This window comes from Marmota monax, unplaced genomic scaffold (assembly GCF_021218885.2).
Source record: "Marmota monax isolate L192 unplaced genomic scaffold, Marmota_monax_Labrador192_F-V1.1 WCK01_AAM20220418_F8-fsc00210, whole genome shotgun sequence".
In the NCBI taxonomy this organism is placed as follows: Eukaryota; Metazoa; Chordata; class Mammalia; order Rodentia; family Sciuridae; genus Marmota; species Marmota monax.
This window is the reverse complement of record NW_026695248.1, coordinates 2,270,232-2,286,586: the sequence shown is the minus strand read 5'-3', so window position 1 is coordinate 2,286,586 and position 16,355 is coordinate 2,270,232. Positions and strand designations below refer to the sequence as shown.

Below are 16,355 nucleotides of genomic sequence, written 5' to 3'. Positions count from 1 at the left end.
CAGTTCTCTCGTAGCATGTCCGTTAGAACTGCTGTAAGCAGCAAATTCCAAATATGGTGATTCTTGTGTTCTGATTGTAAATTGTATTTATGAGACATCGCAGTTTGCCAGATTTCCAAGGTGGGTTTGTGAAATGGAAACAAGTCATTCTAACAATTTTTTTTTGCAGAGCTGTCTGTATTCAAATGTGTATACTCATGCTGGTTGTGTTGTACATGTCTGCTCTGTCTCTTGGTCCATGCAGGGGCACCACATAAAAGCTCAGGCTCTTTGTGCACTGGGAAGAAGTGAGGAAGTGTTGAAGGAATATCTCTACTGCCTTGCTTTAAATCCTGATTGTAGCACAATGAAGAAAGAGGCACAGAAGGTATGAGTTCTGATAAGTGAGTTTCTCTTGGAAGTCCTGTCTGTAGCCTTGGGTCCATGCTGGGTGACCCTTGCATTTGAAATAAACCGGAAGGTGTAATTCCAAATGTTCTGGACAATGTGATTAGAAACATAGTAATAATGATGATGAGGCTCGTGCATCTGGCAGCTTCTAATTAGATGTTCCATTTATTGGGACGATGTACGGTGTGCTTGTGTAGTGTTGCAATGACGGCCCACGGGAGATGAGGCTAGGTGACCATTTGGAGCCGGGGAGGCAAAGTGCTGTTTCCTAGAATTTCCAATTTCAAGTACCACAACTTGCGCAGAAGTCCTATGAAGACATCCTGAGATATGTAAAATAGACCAGTTCAGCTCCAGAGGTTGGCCTGTAATTTCTAGCTCTGCCTCACCAGCATAATGCAGGAGTACGTGCTCTTCTGCTCGTCTCCGAGCACACTTTAGGTAGGAATCCACGCTGTTAACAGCCTGCACACTGGTGCCCTGGCCTTTACTTAGCACCTCCAGGGCCTGAGAGTTTTTGTTCGATGTCAGCCTGTCTCTATTTTTAACACTCCTGGGAACATCGACCATGTATTTACCCTGTAGTTTCTACCTAGCAGTTCTGGTTTTGTTTTCTGGAGCAACATAAAATAAATCAGTTCTTCTTTCAATAGCTCAGACCACTCTAGATATTTGAGAAGAGCTATTTTCTTTGCCCTAAATCATTCTTTGAACCAAGCCTCCTTTACTCTTAGAACAAGGTCACGAGGGTTTCCTCCTGGATGTGTTCTGACGTTCTCCAGATTTGAGCATGCACACAGGACAGGGACAGGGGGTGAGGCATATTTGTTTTTAGCCTGACAGCATCCCCATTGGCTCCTATGAGAAATGTAGGAAGCCACAAGGATCTAGGTCTGTGGTTTTCTTTTTATAAGAACTTTCTAGAAACATTTTTATCTGTTTTTCCAAGGGCAGTCGAGTGGTGTTGGTTCATCCCGTTCAGTTTTCACTTGCTGGGTTCTGACCGTTGTTCTAACTTGTCAGAATGATGTTCAATCTTGAGTTGGTGATTTCAGCTACCCCTGCCAGCTGTCTCCCACCTACAGATGTCATCAGAAGTTGAAGCTTGTCTTCTCCCTGCTGATCCTTACACAAGCAAGGCAGAGATGGCAGCCCGAGCGCAGTGAGATGAAGCATGTTCACAGAGCTCCCGGAGCCAGAACTCGGTCTTTGGACCCTGATCTTCCCATTGCTTTTTCAGACGTGGGGGTTTCCCCTGTGGGCACACCATGGTGGGGGATGTCAAAAGAGCATTAGCCCATCGATGCCCGTGAAATATATTCACACCCCTAGCAGGTCTGCTGAAGCCACTCAGGGCCAGGTAGGACCCGAGGCCTTGCTGAGGATGCAGCTGCTCTCTGCTAAGAGATTATGTTAGCTTTTTGTCACTGGGACCTGAATATCTGACAAAAACAACTTAGAGGAGCAGAAGCCTATTTTGGTTTATGGTTTCAGAGGTCTCCATCCATGTTCCACGGACTCCATTGCTCTGGGCCTAGGTATGGGCAGCACATCATGGAAGAAAGTTGCTCAGCTCTGGCATCCAGGAAACAGAGAGAGAGAGAGAGAGAGAGAGAAAAGCGCCAGGGTCAGCTATAATCCCCAAGGCCATGCCCCCCAGTGACCTACTTCCTATAGCCACACCTCATCTGCCTACAGTTAACACCCAGGAGTCCATTCAGCTACCAGTGGATTCATCCATTGGCAATTACTCTGCTAATTATGTGCCTAAAAGCCCCGCCTGCACCCTGCTGCATTGGGGACTGTGCTTTCAACACAGGAGTTTTTGAGGGACATTTCAGATCTGGACCATAACAGAAGTCGTCGATTCTGGTGCACTCGCCTTATAACATGAAGAACTTTGGGAGGGGGCTTTGTTTAGGTTGCATTCGCTTGTCTTTCTTCCCTGAAGCCATTGGATTCAGCTGAGATCACAGGGTTTGGCAGAACCACGAGGTGTCACTCAGAATGCCTAACCGGCAGCCCCTGCCCTCTCCTTCCCCAGTGCTAGCCCCTGGCTCATGAGCCGGAGTGATGGCCCTCTACCTCCCCTGCTTTCCCAGCTGCTCTAGTGGTTCTGTCATAAATAGAGCTGTCGTCTATTTATGTCTCAGTCCCATAGCTGGTCACAGCTTAGATTAACATGTGACCCCTCGGAAGCCCCTCTACTGCATTTTTCTCTTATCTGTGAGAGTTTTAGGGGAGTTTTTATGTAGTAGGGGTATGTAAGGACCAGACAAAAGGAAGTTATGATCTCATATTATATCATTTGTAAGGCTAGAATGGAGAAGGATTAGAAGCTGAAATGCTTGAAACATGGTGATTTCAAAAACGTTTGAATTTTAAAAGGTTGACCAGGAATAAGGTAATGATTTCTTTTCAACATTCTAGGCCTGTTTGGCTGCACTGTTCCTTTGAATCTTTAAAACATGTTACGTATATTTCTAGAAGTATTTTACAGTACTTCTCTCTCTCTCCTTGGCAATTTTATAGGCAGTGTGTGAGGTGTTTTTTCCACCTTCAGAAAACGTACGTCAGCACACCAAGGCTTGCATCCAAAGCAGAGCAAAGGCTCAGTGTCGTGGCCGGAAAAACAAGCCGCTGCCACCACAGTCCGCAGAAGGTGGTAACTCAGGGAGTCCTGAGGTAGGAAGCTCATGTCCATCAGATTCCCGATTAGACACCGCACAGGGTGTTTGGACGTCGCGGCGTCACACTGGTTAGAAGTGTTTCATGGGAGGCTGAGGCAGGAGGATGGCAAGTTCAAAGCCAGCCTCAGCAATTTAGTGAGGCCCTGAGCAACTCAGTGAGACCCTGTCTCTAAATGTTAAAAGGGCTGGGGATGTGGCTGAGTGGTTCAGCACCCCTGGTATCAAAAAAAAAAAAAAAAGTTTCACGAAAGCAGCGTAGCTCTTCAGCCCAAGAGTTAACACTTTTAAATGTCAACAAAAATAATGAAAGCGATTGAAGATTGAATGGAAGAAACTCTGCAAAAGCTTTCAGACAACCAAAACACCAGGAGACCTGAGCCTGGGGTTATTTTGGTTTGGAGCAAAGAAAGCAGAGGGATGATTTGAATTTGTGATATATGATTTATTTATCTTATGTGTATATGTTATATACATGTAAACGAAGAGTGGTGTTCATTCATTGGGCCTCAAAGAAACTATCCTGTATTTTACCATAAAAGTGCAAAGATCCTCTTATTAGTTGATAAATGAAACTGATTTTGAAGGGATAGTCTCAACTCTCGTTTTCCAAAGGGTTCTAAGACAGATTCCTGCATGATTTATTCCTTCTATGCTATGATATCGTGAATATTTAGGATTCTTTTTTTTTCCTATTTAACCAGAATGCATCTGAGAAAACTGATGTATTTCGAAATGCCAATTCTTCGGTCTTGTATTTTATACTGGGTCTACACTTTGAAGAGGACAAGAAAACATTAGAAAGCTTACTGCCAGAGAAACCCAGCACGGGCTTAAAGAGACAGCATCCGGATGATACGGAGGATGCCCGTGAACTTAGTGCCCCTGGAAAAATTCCTAAGAAAGGTCGGTAGGCTGTGTTCTCATCATGTTATATAATCCAAAACGGTAGGGCATTAGTTTTTGATTAATTCTACACTGGTAAAATTAACAATGAAATGATTATCTGCTCTGAGGTGTAGTACATTTTTAGATGGCAAGGCCTTTGTAGTCCAAAATAGCCAGAAAACTTAGGTATAATTTTAACATTCGTTCATGCTTACAGTGCAGATAAATGATTGCTGTCTACTAACTAGACAGAAACATTCCTGCCCGGCATGGTTGGTTACATTGATGTCATACATCGTGTCCAGGGGAGATACTCCCAGAGGATGCTGTTGTTCAGATGTTTAGGGTTTTAATGAAACCGTTTTTAAATTTTTCAGATGCAGATGCCTCACCTGAAAAGAATGTGAACTCTAAGACAGGAGAAGGTCCAGAGCTCCCGATTGATGTGACTGACTTTGAGTGTGCCCTTTGCATGAGGTAGGATGGTGTAGAATCTATGTCATTCTCTAAACAATTCAGCCTCCCAAAGTCTTACACCAAAATGCAGTAGGCTGTTTTACTAAGGAAATGATTTTTACCTAACTCACGATTGATTTGTTTTTCTAAAAACTCAATGCAGAAGATGGAAATGGACGTATATGACCTCCAGAACAGTAAAGGAACTGCATGGGGCTCCCTTCTAAAACAGACGGTTGGAATGTCTCTTTTGGACGGTTCTGCTGAAAACCCCCGTGTTTCTTTCCAGGTTGCTCTTTGAGCCTGTCACCACGCCCTGTGGACATACATTCTGCCTCAAATGCCTGGAGCGCTGCCTTGACCATGCCCCACACTGTCCGCTGTGCAAGGACAAGCTTTCGGAAGTAGGTACAGTTTGTGAAACGCAAGGCTGCTTCTCCTCCCGTCCTTTGGTAGATCCATTTCCCGTCCCGCTTTGCTCCTACCTAAAGAACGTCAGATGTTTCTAATCAGTGACATGACATTTTTTCACCTCTTTGATTAATCAAAAAAAATGCAAGGAAGGGTTAGATGTAGAAACAGCTCGATTTCAAGGCAATTTTCAGGCAGAAATTACAGTTGGCAGAGACTGAACAGGATAGCTAACATCTCTGAGCCCCCACGGCATGCTCACTAAATGGTCAGGATAAGATCGTGAGCCCTCGGCGCGTGCGGGCGTGCTCTACCCAGCCTCCTCACGAGAGTTCAGTGTGGGGGGAAGAACTGATGGTTTCTGACTGTTCCTCAGTCCCTTAGTGCCCTCACCATCTGTCAATTGTCATAGTCTTTGGTTGGAAATCAAAACCAGCAACACTTAAAGAGTCTACAGGGAAGCTGTTTAATGATATTTAACCCAACAGAAGCTATTAAATCCATTTACATTAGGAATGGGAGCAAACGGAGAGTATCTCAAAGCTGACGGTCTCCTGATCGCATCCTTAAAGAGTGACTCTAATCATTGTGTCCAATGGTGGTCCTCAGGGAGCCACTGCTCTACATGGAGCACGTTATTTACCCGCTTGGGGTGGCAAAGGGACTAAGAATAGAATATTTGCCGTTATTGCTTCCCAGAGATTTTTACATGCATTTTTAGGTAGGATAAAGTTTTGCTTTTGTCTTTCATAGACGTCCAGATTCTCTATTTTTTTCCTCTCTCCCTCTCTTCTTCTCCCCACCCACTCTTATTTGGGATGGAACCCAGGATCTCACACATGTTAAGCGTATACGTTTTACAACTGAGCTCGACACCCAGCCCCCAAAATTCATTTTTTAAAACCTGACATGATAAGAGTAGATATTATACTGAAGCCAATTTTTAGATAATTGCAACTTTTTAATTTACTGCCAAAACTTGTTAAAATGTTATAATTGAAACCTTTCTAAATCATATATACATACTTTGTTAAATTGCATGCATACTAAATCCAAATCCCTCAGGGTTCTCGTTATGAATAGCAATCATTGTACCATGCACAGTGTGTCATGGCGCTAGGTACGTTGAGTCTACATGAAAGGTTCCTTAGGTGGGTCCCTTGAAGTCCTCCCCCTGGGATTGCTGTCTCTTCCAGTGAACAGAAGCATTTGCCCTGATGACTTATTGGACCCCTTCTTCCCTGAGCTGGGAGCCTGGTGTCCTGGTATCATGAGAGTGAAATGTATACCTCTGTGGCCACCACTTGTAGCATAGACCTTTATTATCTCCACATTTAACACTGCCTTGTAGGGGCCTGTGTGAAGTAGTGCCTGGAGATTGGAACTAAAATGTAAGCTCCTTAAGGACAGAGACTTTGTCTTGTCTTGTCTTGTCTTTTGAACTCAGGTGCACTCAATCACTGAGCCACATACCCAGCCTTTTTTTATACTTTATTTAGAGACAGGGTCTCACTGAGTTGCTTAGTGCCTTGATAAGTTGCCAAGGCTGGCTTTGAACTTGAGATCCTCCTCCCTTAGCCTCCCAAACTGCTGGGATTACTGGTGTGCACCACCTTGCCGGGAAGAGACTTTGTCTTTCTTTTTTTGCACCATATTTCCAGAGACCCAGACATATATTAGAGCCTCAGAAATCTTTGTTGAATGTGTGAATGAGTGGTTATATACAGCTATCCAGATATCCAGTGTTCCAGAAATTAGAATATAATACCCAAACTAGAATTTAAAATCATAATCTGATCTTTTTTCAAAGCAGAGGTCACTTCCTGAGCTCTGACTTCCTTGCATGAATTATTATAAAAATGAATCATCTGTGATATATACGGCTCTGCAGAAGTTTTGGTTAACGTAGTACCAAGTAAAGCAAATTTTATCGCATTATTCTTCAATAAAAGGATATCACAGACTACTGGCTTATAAAATGTGAATTATGAAACACTTATGTCCTTCCTAATGACGGGTCTGTGAGTTAAGTGGAACTGGTTTCTCCCAGTTCCCAGGTCGTGGTAGTGCTCAGTCGGTCATCTCTGGAGGTTGAGCTCCTAGTTCACGGTCAGTTATGGAAACTCAGCTCATTTCACCCAAGGCAACAGGGACCGAGTGGTGTGTCTGGGACTGTCCGGGACTTAGGGTGTTAGCGGTCTGTGGAGCCAGCCCACGTCCAGATATGCAGAGCACGGCCTGCCAGGCCTGGGCCTTTGCTGTGCCGCGAGGCCCTGCACTAGCCCCTTCACCTTGCTGAGACCGGCTGCTTCAGTGCAGCAGGGAGAACACCTGGGAGAACGCACCTGGTTTCTCTGAGGCTCCTGGAGTCGTACCTGGTGTGTACGAGAGTGCTGGCGGAAAGAGCCGTGGGCTTTCTGCGCATTTGCCTGAAGTGAAGCAGTGCAGCGTATGTGCCCATCACAGGGTGACAGCTGCTGAGTCGCACAGTGACCCTCCAGCCCACTGACCCTGGCACTCTCTTACTCATCGCCACCTGCCTTCCCTTTACGGCCAGCTCCAGCTCCTCCGTCCCTCACTCCTCTCCCCATTCAGATTAAGCCGACTCTTCGCCTTTTGCGTGAGTCCTAATGAGGAACACGCCGGGGCTGGAGAACCTTGGGAAGATTGGGAATGGGGGTGGTGATGGTCTGGATGTGAGGAGTCCCCGGAAAGCTCACATGTGAGATCAGGCAAGAAGGTATGGAGGAGAAATGATTGGGTTATAGCCTAAGCCTAATCAGTAGTGAATCCCTGGTGGGACTAACTGAGGTGGTGGGGTGGGATTGGGGTGTGGCTGTGGGCATATATTTGCATCTGGAGAGTGGAGCTTCTCGGCTCCCTGATGTGAGCTGCTTCCCTCTGCCACACTCTCCCACCATGATGCTCTGCGTCACCTGGAGCCCCGAGGACTGGAGCCGCCTTCTGTGGACTAAGACCTCTGAAACCAGGAGCCCTCAGATAAACGTATCCTGCTTACAGTTGTCCTGGTCAGATCCTTTAGTCACAGCAGTGAAAAGCTGACTAAAACAGAGGTTGAATTCTCAGTCTTCATTTGGATTCAGAACATTAGGAGACGTTCCTAATATTTTTCTCAAGTAACTTCAGTTTTCCGTTTTCCAAGGTGATGCTTATTTCATATTTTTCTTTCCCCAACATATCACCCTCTCCTTCCTTTTTTCTCATTAACATGGTTTTTGATTGACAGTGTAGATGCCATCAGAATTGGAGGTGCCTTGTTCTTCCTGTAGTCTACCTATCCCTGTCCTATTCCTACATGGAGAGGCTACCTCTGCCCTATCACAGGCTGACCCAATGTCCTTTCTGTCTTCCCAGAGACTCTATCCTTCCCCTTCCCTACTGACCTTCAGACATGGATGGTTTGGTCCTCTAGAATTAATTAACATTTGGTATCATTTAACTTTTTTCCCCTACAGTTGTTGGCAAGCAGAAATTTTAATATAACTATTCTGGCTGAAGAATTAATATTCCAATATTTATCGGATGAATTGACGGATAGGAAGAGGATTTATGATGAAGAAATGTTGGAACTATCACAGTAAGTACTCATGCTATATCTACCTGCTTTTAAATTCAGATTAAAGAAAAAAATGCTTGTTACCCTCAGCTTTGCCTTGGATTCTGGTTGGTTGGTTGGTTTGTGGCAGAGAAGTTTCTTGGTCTATAAATGGGATGGATGCTAATTGCAAAATATTTGTGGAAATATATTGCAAGGAATTATAAGAAAAATTATGTAGTAATACAAAATATTGTAGTAATTCTGTAACACGAAATTATGTAGTTGCTTTTGTATCTAAAGAAATATGACACTGAATTTTTCCAAAGTGAAAAGACAAAGTTCATAGAACAAGAAGATAGTAAAGATCTTACCATTCTTACACCCTCCTATTTAAAACTCATTGCTTTTGACTACTATCTAGTTTTTGCTTTGATTAGAATTTTTTTTTTTTTTTTTGTACTGGGAATTGAACCCATGACCACTTAACCACTGAGCCACATCCCCAGCCCTTTTTATACTTATTTAAAGACAGGGTCTCAATGAGTTGCTTAGAGCCTTGCTAAATTGCTGAGGCTGACTTTGAGCTCATGGTCCTCCTGCCTCAGCCTCTTGAGCCACTGGGATTACAGGCGTGTGCTACTGTGCCTGCCTGATTTTTATTTTAATTTTTTAAACTAGGACTTGAACCCAGGGGCGCTTAACCACTGAGCCACATCCCCAGCACTTTTTATTTTTATTTTGAGACAGAGTCTCACTAAGTTGCTTAGGGCCTCACTGAGTTTATGAGTCTGTCCTTGAACTTGTAATCCTCTTGCCTCAGCCTCTGGGATTACAGGTGTGCACCACTGTGCCTGCTGATTAGTATTTTTTGGAGTAGTCAAAAGCTTTAACTCTATTTCCAAATAAAGTAATAATAACGCGTCATGTTATCTCTCATCAATTAAATAGACTTGGCAGGACACTGGATGAGCAGAGAACTTTCTCACACTGTGCACTGTGGCTTCTGTTTCCCACTTAACACTGAAGGGTTTGTTTTCAAGATGAGAGGACCAGGATCAAGTGCTGTTTGGTAACCAGTCCACCCTTGTCTTTCTCGCACATCTCAGTTAACATTTCCCCTTGCTCTGCAGTCTGACCAGGGACGTGCCCATCTTCGTGTGTGCCATGGCCTTCCCCACGGTCCCCTGCCCGCTCCATGTCTTTGAGCCCCGCTATCGGCTTATGATAAGAAGATGTATGGAAACTGGCACCAAACGATTCGGCATGTGTCTGTCTGCTGAGCATGCCGGGTAAGAATGGTCAGCATTCCAGTGGTCCTGATTAAGGGCATGCTGTGTCTTCGTGTTATTAGACAACAGTGTGAAAATCTCCAGTGACTTCCATTATACCAGAGAGTGTGAGTTCACGGCCATCCACAGTGTGAGCTCACCCTTTCCACCTCACCCTGCTACTCTCAGCCGTTGCACTTGCTGCTCCATGTCCACGTTGCTGGCCCTTCTCTGACAGCTCATGCTTCCATACCACCAGGTCTAGAAAAGCAGATGCATCCTCCATGAATATTGTCTCTGTTTCCACAGCTGTAAAAACGTGCAGTTAAAGACCCCACGGCACTTGGTTTTACTTCTCCGTCTTTCACGTCAGCTGTCTAGGGAGGAAATGACAAGCTGGAGGATGTGACAAGACAGCAGGCTGCTCCCTCTGTGGACTGATTTGGAGACCAAGGTCTCTTCTTATCCCTTAGGGACTTGCCGGCTCTGCATGAGCGTGGTGAGGCCACCACATCCAGGTGCTCTCTGGTAGAAGAGGCACATCTGCTTTTGGGGGATGGAACCCAGGGCCACTTTACCACTGAGCCTCATCCCTAGCCCTTTGTTTTTTATTATTCTGAGACAGTGTCTCACTGAGTTGCTTACAGCCTTGCTAAGTTGTTTAGGCTGGCCTTGTGCTTGCAACCCTCCTGCCTCGGCCTCCCAAGTCACTGGGATTACAGGCGTGTGCCACCGTACCCCATACCACATGCACTCTTAAAGGATTCTGAGGGAGAAGGGCCATCTCATTTATGCTCATACCTGTTGTGAAAGAAGTTGGGAAACATAGTCTACCCCTGGGCCCAGGAAGAAGGGGACAAAGGATTTTTTAAGACCACACACAAGTTTCCACCATCAATACTTACAGATGAATCTTTTCTTTTTAAATGGAGTTTTTACTTTATTTGTTTATTTTTATGTGGTGCTAAGGATCGAACCCAGGGCCACACACATGCCAGTCAAGCGCTCTACCACTGAGCCACAACCCCAGCCCCAGATGAATCTTTTTTAAAAAATACACATAGGACTTTTGTGGAGAAATTCTAAAAGTTTATTGAAGTATGTTTAAGAAGCTCTAAATAAATGGAGAGAAATACCATGTTCATGGATGCAAAGACTCAGATTGGTCTATAAATCCAAAGTAATTCCAGCCAGCATCCTAGAAAGGTTTTTGCTTGTTTTGTTTTGTTTTTTTTTTATCATGAACTTGCTCAAACTGTTTTAGAATCACTGTGGGAAAACAGAAGACCAAGCAAGATCAGATAGTTTTGAAGAAACCAATGAGCAGATGAGAATACATTCCTGTAATATCAACTTGATAAGCCACAGTAGACCAAGGAAACAATGACAGAGACAGATCAGCTCATATGTGGACTCCAGAGTGACATATAGTTTTGTAAAAACAAACAAAACAAAAAAGGAGGGAGAGGACAAACTATTCATTAAAAGGTGCCCATAAAATTAGTAGGTAATGGGTAGTCCAAACAGGGCAACAAAAATCTCTTCTCTACCGTTCACCCTGTAACTATAAACATCAAACACATTCGTGTTCCTAATGTGAAAAGCAAGATATAAAAAGCTTTAAGAGAAAATATTCGGAACTAACTTTACAGTTAGGACAAGGGGAAGATGTTTATATAAAGGCTTGCGGGTACATAGCACAGAAGTGGTTAATTAGTATATATTAAAATTTGCTCCATCGAAAGTCAAGGAAAGCAAAGTAAAAAAGCTGCAGGAATTCCACCAAGAATATGGAATATGAAAAGAACGTTATTCCACCCAAACAACAAGAGGAACCCAGATAAACTTCTCAACTTATGTTCCTTGAATCCGTCAGCAGAGATTGCTCAGGGTGACCAAGAAGGGAGACAGGTCCCTCCAGGGGAAGAGGGGAAAAGCAGGAGGTGACACAGTGTGTGATAAGTGTTCAGCTAATTTTTTTTCTTTTTTCTTTTTTTTTTTTTTTGATCCAGGGATTGAACCCAGGGATGCTTTACCACCATCCCCAGCCCTTTTTAATTTTTTTTTTTTTTAATTTCGAGATAGGGTCTCGATAAATTGCTGAGGCTGGCCTTGAACTTATAATCTGCCTGCTTCAGCCTCCTGAATTGCTGGGTTACAGATGACTTATGGGGGCAGGCATGAGGACAGGGATGCCCTGGGAGCTGCAGACACAGCCTCCTGTCCTCAGACAAGACCTGATGCTGCGCAGTGCGACAGGCTCTGCTGCTGAGGCAGATGTGGGGGATCTGACGTTCAGGGGCTGTGGTAAGATCCTCCTGTTGGATAACCGAGAGGGAGAGTTTCACCAGATCCTGGAGCGGCTGTGCAGCAGGACTCATAGGCTTGTAATCCTCTCCTGTCTTTCATTTGGAGATGTGTAGTGAAGCTGTTCAGTTGAAGACTTTGGAAGCAGATATCTTAGGGTTCAGACCTTGACTTTGGATCTTGCTGTGACCTGAGTCTCCCTGTTTTGGGGAGTCTTGGGTGAGTGCGTGGTATGTACTGCTGTGTGCAGTGATGACTGTCACTAGGGTGCAGGTGCTAGGTATAGTCGTGGTTGTGAACGGGATCTCCAGGGGAGCTGTGGAGTGCGGGTGGACGGACCCAGGACCATCATGGGCAGCTCCGTGTGTGTGTGTGTGACATAGGAAGGGCGCTGTCAGGACTTGAGTGGTCCAAGAGGACAGGGAAGAAGAGAGGGGCTGTGGAGGGGCCAAACGGGAACATGCCACGGATCCTAGCCGTGTAGAGGGTGTATGTGGGAGTGGAACCCCCCATGGGGCCTGGCCAAGGGGGCTGAGGAGCCACGTTAAAGGTTCTGTCTTCCCACGTCTCAGGTCCCTCCCAAGCACTAGCTTGTTTGAACTGCTGAGGCCCAAGTGCTCTGGCACCTGTAGCCACCAACTCCATAGTATTTAGCAATTCCAGCAGAGCGGTCACCTGCAGGGCTTTTATGGGGAGTACGTGGGCTTCGCACTCCCTTTTAAACCCAAACGTTTTTCGAAGAAACATTTTAAACATTTAAACATTTTAAAAATAATGGTTGTTTCTCCCCACGTGCCTTAAGGATTTCCGAGTACGGCTGTATGCTGGAGATCAAGGAGGTCAGAACCTTTCCTGATGGAAGCTCCGTTGTGGATGCCATCGGAATCAGTCGGTTCCGAGTATTAAGCCACCGTCACAGAGATGGCTACAACACAGCAGACATTGAATACCTGGAAGATGAAAAGGTGAGGCTCATTTTCCTAGTGTATTTCCTAGAGGTCAGTTACCTTTTTTCACTCTGCGTCCCGGAAAGGCCTGGCCGGGTTTTCATTCACAGCATTGCTTATTTCCTTCTTCATCCAGCCCTGAAGTTGTTCATTCTCTGGGTGCAGTTTTACCTGGGTTGGGGCTGGTAGAGAAATCTCTTACTGAGATTCCTCCGTGGAGAGACTTGTACGCCACCTGCACATCACAAACTGGGTTTGTGATTCCTCATATTCTCGCCCAGGGGCTGGCAGACTTTTCCTAGAAAGGCCAGGTTTTCAGTTGACCCTCGGTATCTGAATTCTGCTCCCTGGATTCAGTTGACCATGTGTCAGAAACATTGTAAAAGCAAAATTGAGTCTGTACTGAGCATGTATAAACATGTTTCCTTGGAATCAGTCCTCAAACAGCACAATATAGCTGGACATGGTGGTGCACAGCTCTAGTCCAGCTTCTTAAGGTGCTGAGGCTGGAGGGAGGATCTCTTGAGCCTACAAGTTTGAGGTCAGGCTGGGCAACACGGTGAAACCCTGCCTCCTAAAAACAAAAACTATGCAGTGTAACAGCTGACTACATGGTGTTGGCATTGTAGTAGGTGTTCTAAGCCATCTAGAGCTGATTTACAGTGTGTGGGAGGATCTGTGTGATTATATGCAAATTTTGCGTTATTTTATATGGATTTTGATATCCACAGGGGGTCCTGGAACCAGTCCCTAAGGGATGACTGTACTTTAGACTTTGCAAGCCATGTGCTCTCTGTTGCAGCTACTCAGCTGCCTGGGAGTGCAGAAGCAGCAATAGGCCATATGTAAATAAGTGGGCACAACAGCCAGCCTCCAGTAAAATGTTATTTATGAAAACATGATGGTGAAAGGCATTTGACTCATAAGCAGTAGTTTGTCAATCCCTGTTCCTAGTTACTGGTTTAATTCAGAATGAGCTGTAATGCGAAACAGTAGTATTTGAGAATGACTTAATTCGCAGCTAAGTATAAAAGACTTGAGTCTCTTACCGTTAGCAATTATTTGTCTAATTTGTCAAAAGAAGTACAAATAGCCAAAAATTATATTAAAAATGCTCAACATTTTTAGCCCTCAGGAAATGCAAATCACAAGTACATTGAGATTCCATGTCACCCCAGTGAGGATGGCTATTGTCAGGAAAAATAAAGAAATATTAGAATGCAGGGAAAAGGAACCGTTATACACTATTGATGGGAATGCAAATTAGTACAGCTACTATGGAAAAACAGTATAGAGGGTCCTCAAATAACTAAAACCAGAACTGCCTTATGATCCAGCTATACCACCTCTGGGTACATACCGGCAGGAATCAAAGTCAGCATACCATAGAATTACCAGCACACCCCTGTTTATCATAGCATTATTCACACGATCCCAGTTATGGAATCAGTCTGAGTGCCCATCGAGGTACATTTCTACGTGATGGAAATGTTCTCTGTCTTGTTTAGGTTGATGGTTAGACTGGTGTGCACAGTTGACAAAATTGTCTGAGGCAAATAATGAATAAAGAAAATACAGGGTAATACACAGTGGAGTGTTATTAGGCCATAAAGAAGAGTGAAATCATGCCTATCATCTGTAGGAAAATGGATGGAACTGGAGGTCATCCTGTTAAGTGAAATAAGCCAGACTCAGAAAGACAAGTATGGGGGCGGGGGTTTGGGTAGAGCACTTGCCTGGCATGTGTGAGGCACTAGGTTCAATTCTCAGCACCCACATAAACTAATAAAATAAAGATCCATCAACAACTGAAAAAATACTAACAGCAACCACAAAAAAGTATTACTTGTTTTCTCATATGTGCAATCTGGGGCGGGGGTGGAATATGACATGAAACCAGTAAGAAGGGGACTATCGGGGAATGGGAAGGGGACCAGGAGGAGTGGGGATAAGAGAGGGCAAAAGGGAGGGTGGATACAATCAAAACATGTTATATGCAGGTATGAAATTCCACAAAGAAACCTGTTATCTTGTATAATTAGCATGTGCTAATAATTTAATTAAATTGTTAAAACAATGCCTAGGTAAAAAAAAAGAATTATTTGTTTCTAATAGAAATATCAGGACACATAATTTGACAAATTAGCAGAATGTTTTGAAGAGATTTAAAAAAAAAGACTTATGAGAATATCCATAAGAATCTTATTAATAGCTAAAAGCTAGAAGCAGCCCAGATCTCAACGGGTTTATAGATAAACAAGTTTGGTACATTTATACAGTGGAATACTACTCAACAGTAAAAAGGAATAAACAACATGAATGAATCTCACAGACATTATGCCAAGTAAGAGAAGCCGGCCTCAGGAAAAATACCAGTATTTATTCTACATAGGCAACAGGCACAACCATCACCATCGGTATACTTCCAAGTACAGGCAAAACTAGCATCTGGTAATGAAACTCAGAAAATGTAGTGCCGCATTTCGGCTGCAGCAAAATAACCGGGGGGTGGGGGGTGGGGGGGGGTGACAAACAACTTGTGTACGTTGATACAGCAGGAGTGGGAGCCGTTTATTGTAGGACAGGAAGGGTATATATACATTCCACACAGCTTATCTTAATTAACATAAACTAGATACAGCAGTCAACCAATAAGGAATCTCCACACTTAATGGCTCGCTGGCGTTACTTCACAAACCACTCCCTCTGGCAAAATGCCAGGCGCCATCCTGACTTGTTTACAGACCCTAACAATGTAGGGTGGACTTTGTAATCTTTCTACGTGATGGAAATGTTCTCTGTCTTGTTTAGGTTGATGGTTAGACTGGTGTGCACAGTTGACAAAATTATCTGAGGCAATTAAGAGTTGCACATTTATTTTTGGTATGTAAATTATACTGTAACAAAAAAATGTTTTTAATATTTAGAAGGAGGAAATTGTTGGAATCATTGTATTCTTTTTAAAAATTCTTTGACATTTGGAAATGTGGAAGTAAGAGTCTGTGGTCTTCCGTAGAAGTCATGTTGGGGATGACGATGCATATTCGTGTAAATGGATCCACACCCAGTGCACCAGGCCTCTCTCCTCCAGCTGGGTCTCTGCTTCTCTGGCAATGGAGCAGAGCATGGAGCCAAATTCCATTGTCACTGGACCACGGAGCTAGATTTGAAGACCATGGCTGAAAGTGATAGTCCTCAGGGTCTCTGCTTTATTGACTGTTATGGATGACAGCTTTTATGTATTTGTATATTTTTTAATAGTTCTTTTTTTAATATATTTTAAGTTGTAGATGGACACAATATCTTATTTATTTATTTTTATGTGGTGTTGAGGATCGAACCCAGTGCCTCACACGTGTGATGCGGGCGCTCTACCACTGAGCTACAGCCCCAGCCCTGTATTTAATAATTTTTAAATGGCTCAAATAGTAACAACATGAAA

The 16,355-nt window shown here is 44.0% G+C and overlaps 1 protein-coding gene across 2 annotated transcripts in view; it reads left to right on the top strand.

Annotated features, from left to right (window-relative positions):
* The window catches only part of Lonrf2 (LON peptidase N-terminal domain and ring finger 2), a 50,524-nt gene that overhangs the window by 18,233 nt on the left and 15,936 nt on the right, over positions 1-16,355 (top strand). For both annotated transcript variants that reach the window (XM_046440356.2, XM_046440355.2), the window contains exons 3-10: positions 245-367; positions 2,923-3,075; positions 3,782-3,983; positions 4,343-4,442; positions 4,711-4,825; positions 8,309-8,430; positions 9,522-9,680; positions 12,769-12,931. In XM_046440356.2, coding sequence (XP_046296312.1) covers positions 245-367; positions 2,923-3,075; positions 3,782-3,983; positions 4,343-4,442; positions 4,711-4,825; positions 8,309-8,430; positions 9,522-9,680; positions 12,769-12,931 — 1,137 coding nt within the window. The remainder of the gene's footprint in view (positions 1-244; positions 368-2,922; positions 3,076-3,781; positions 3,984-4,342; positions 4,443-4,710; positions 4,826-8,308; positions 8,431-9,521; positions 9,681-12,768; positions 12,932-16,355) is intronic.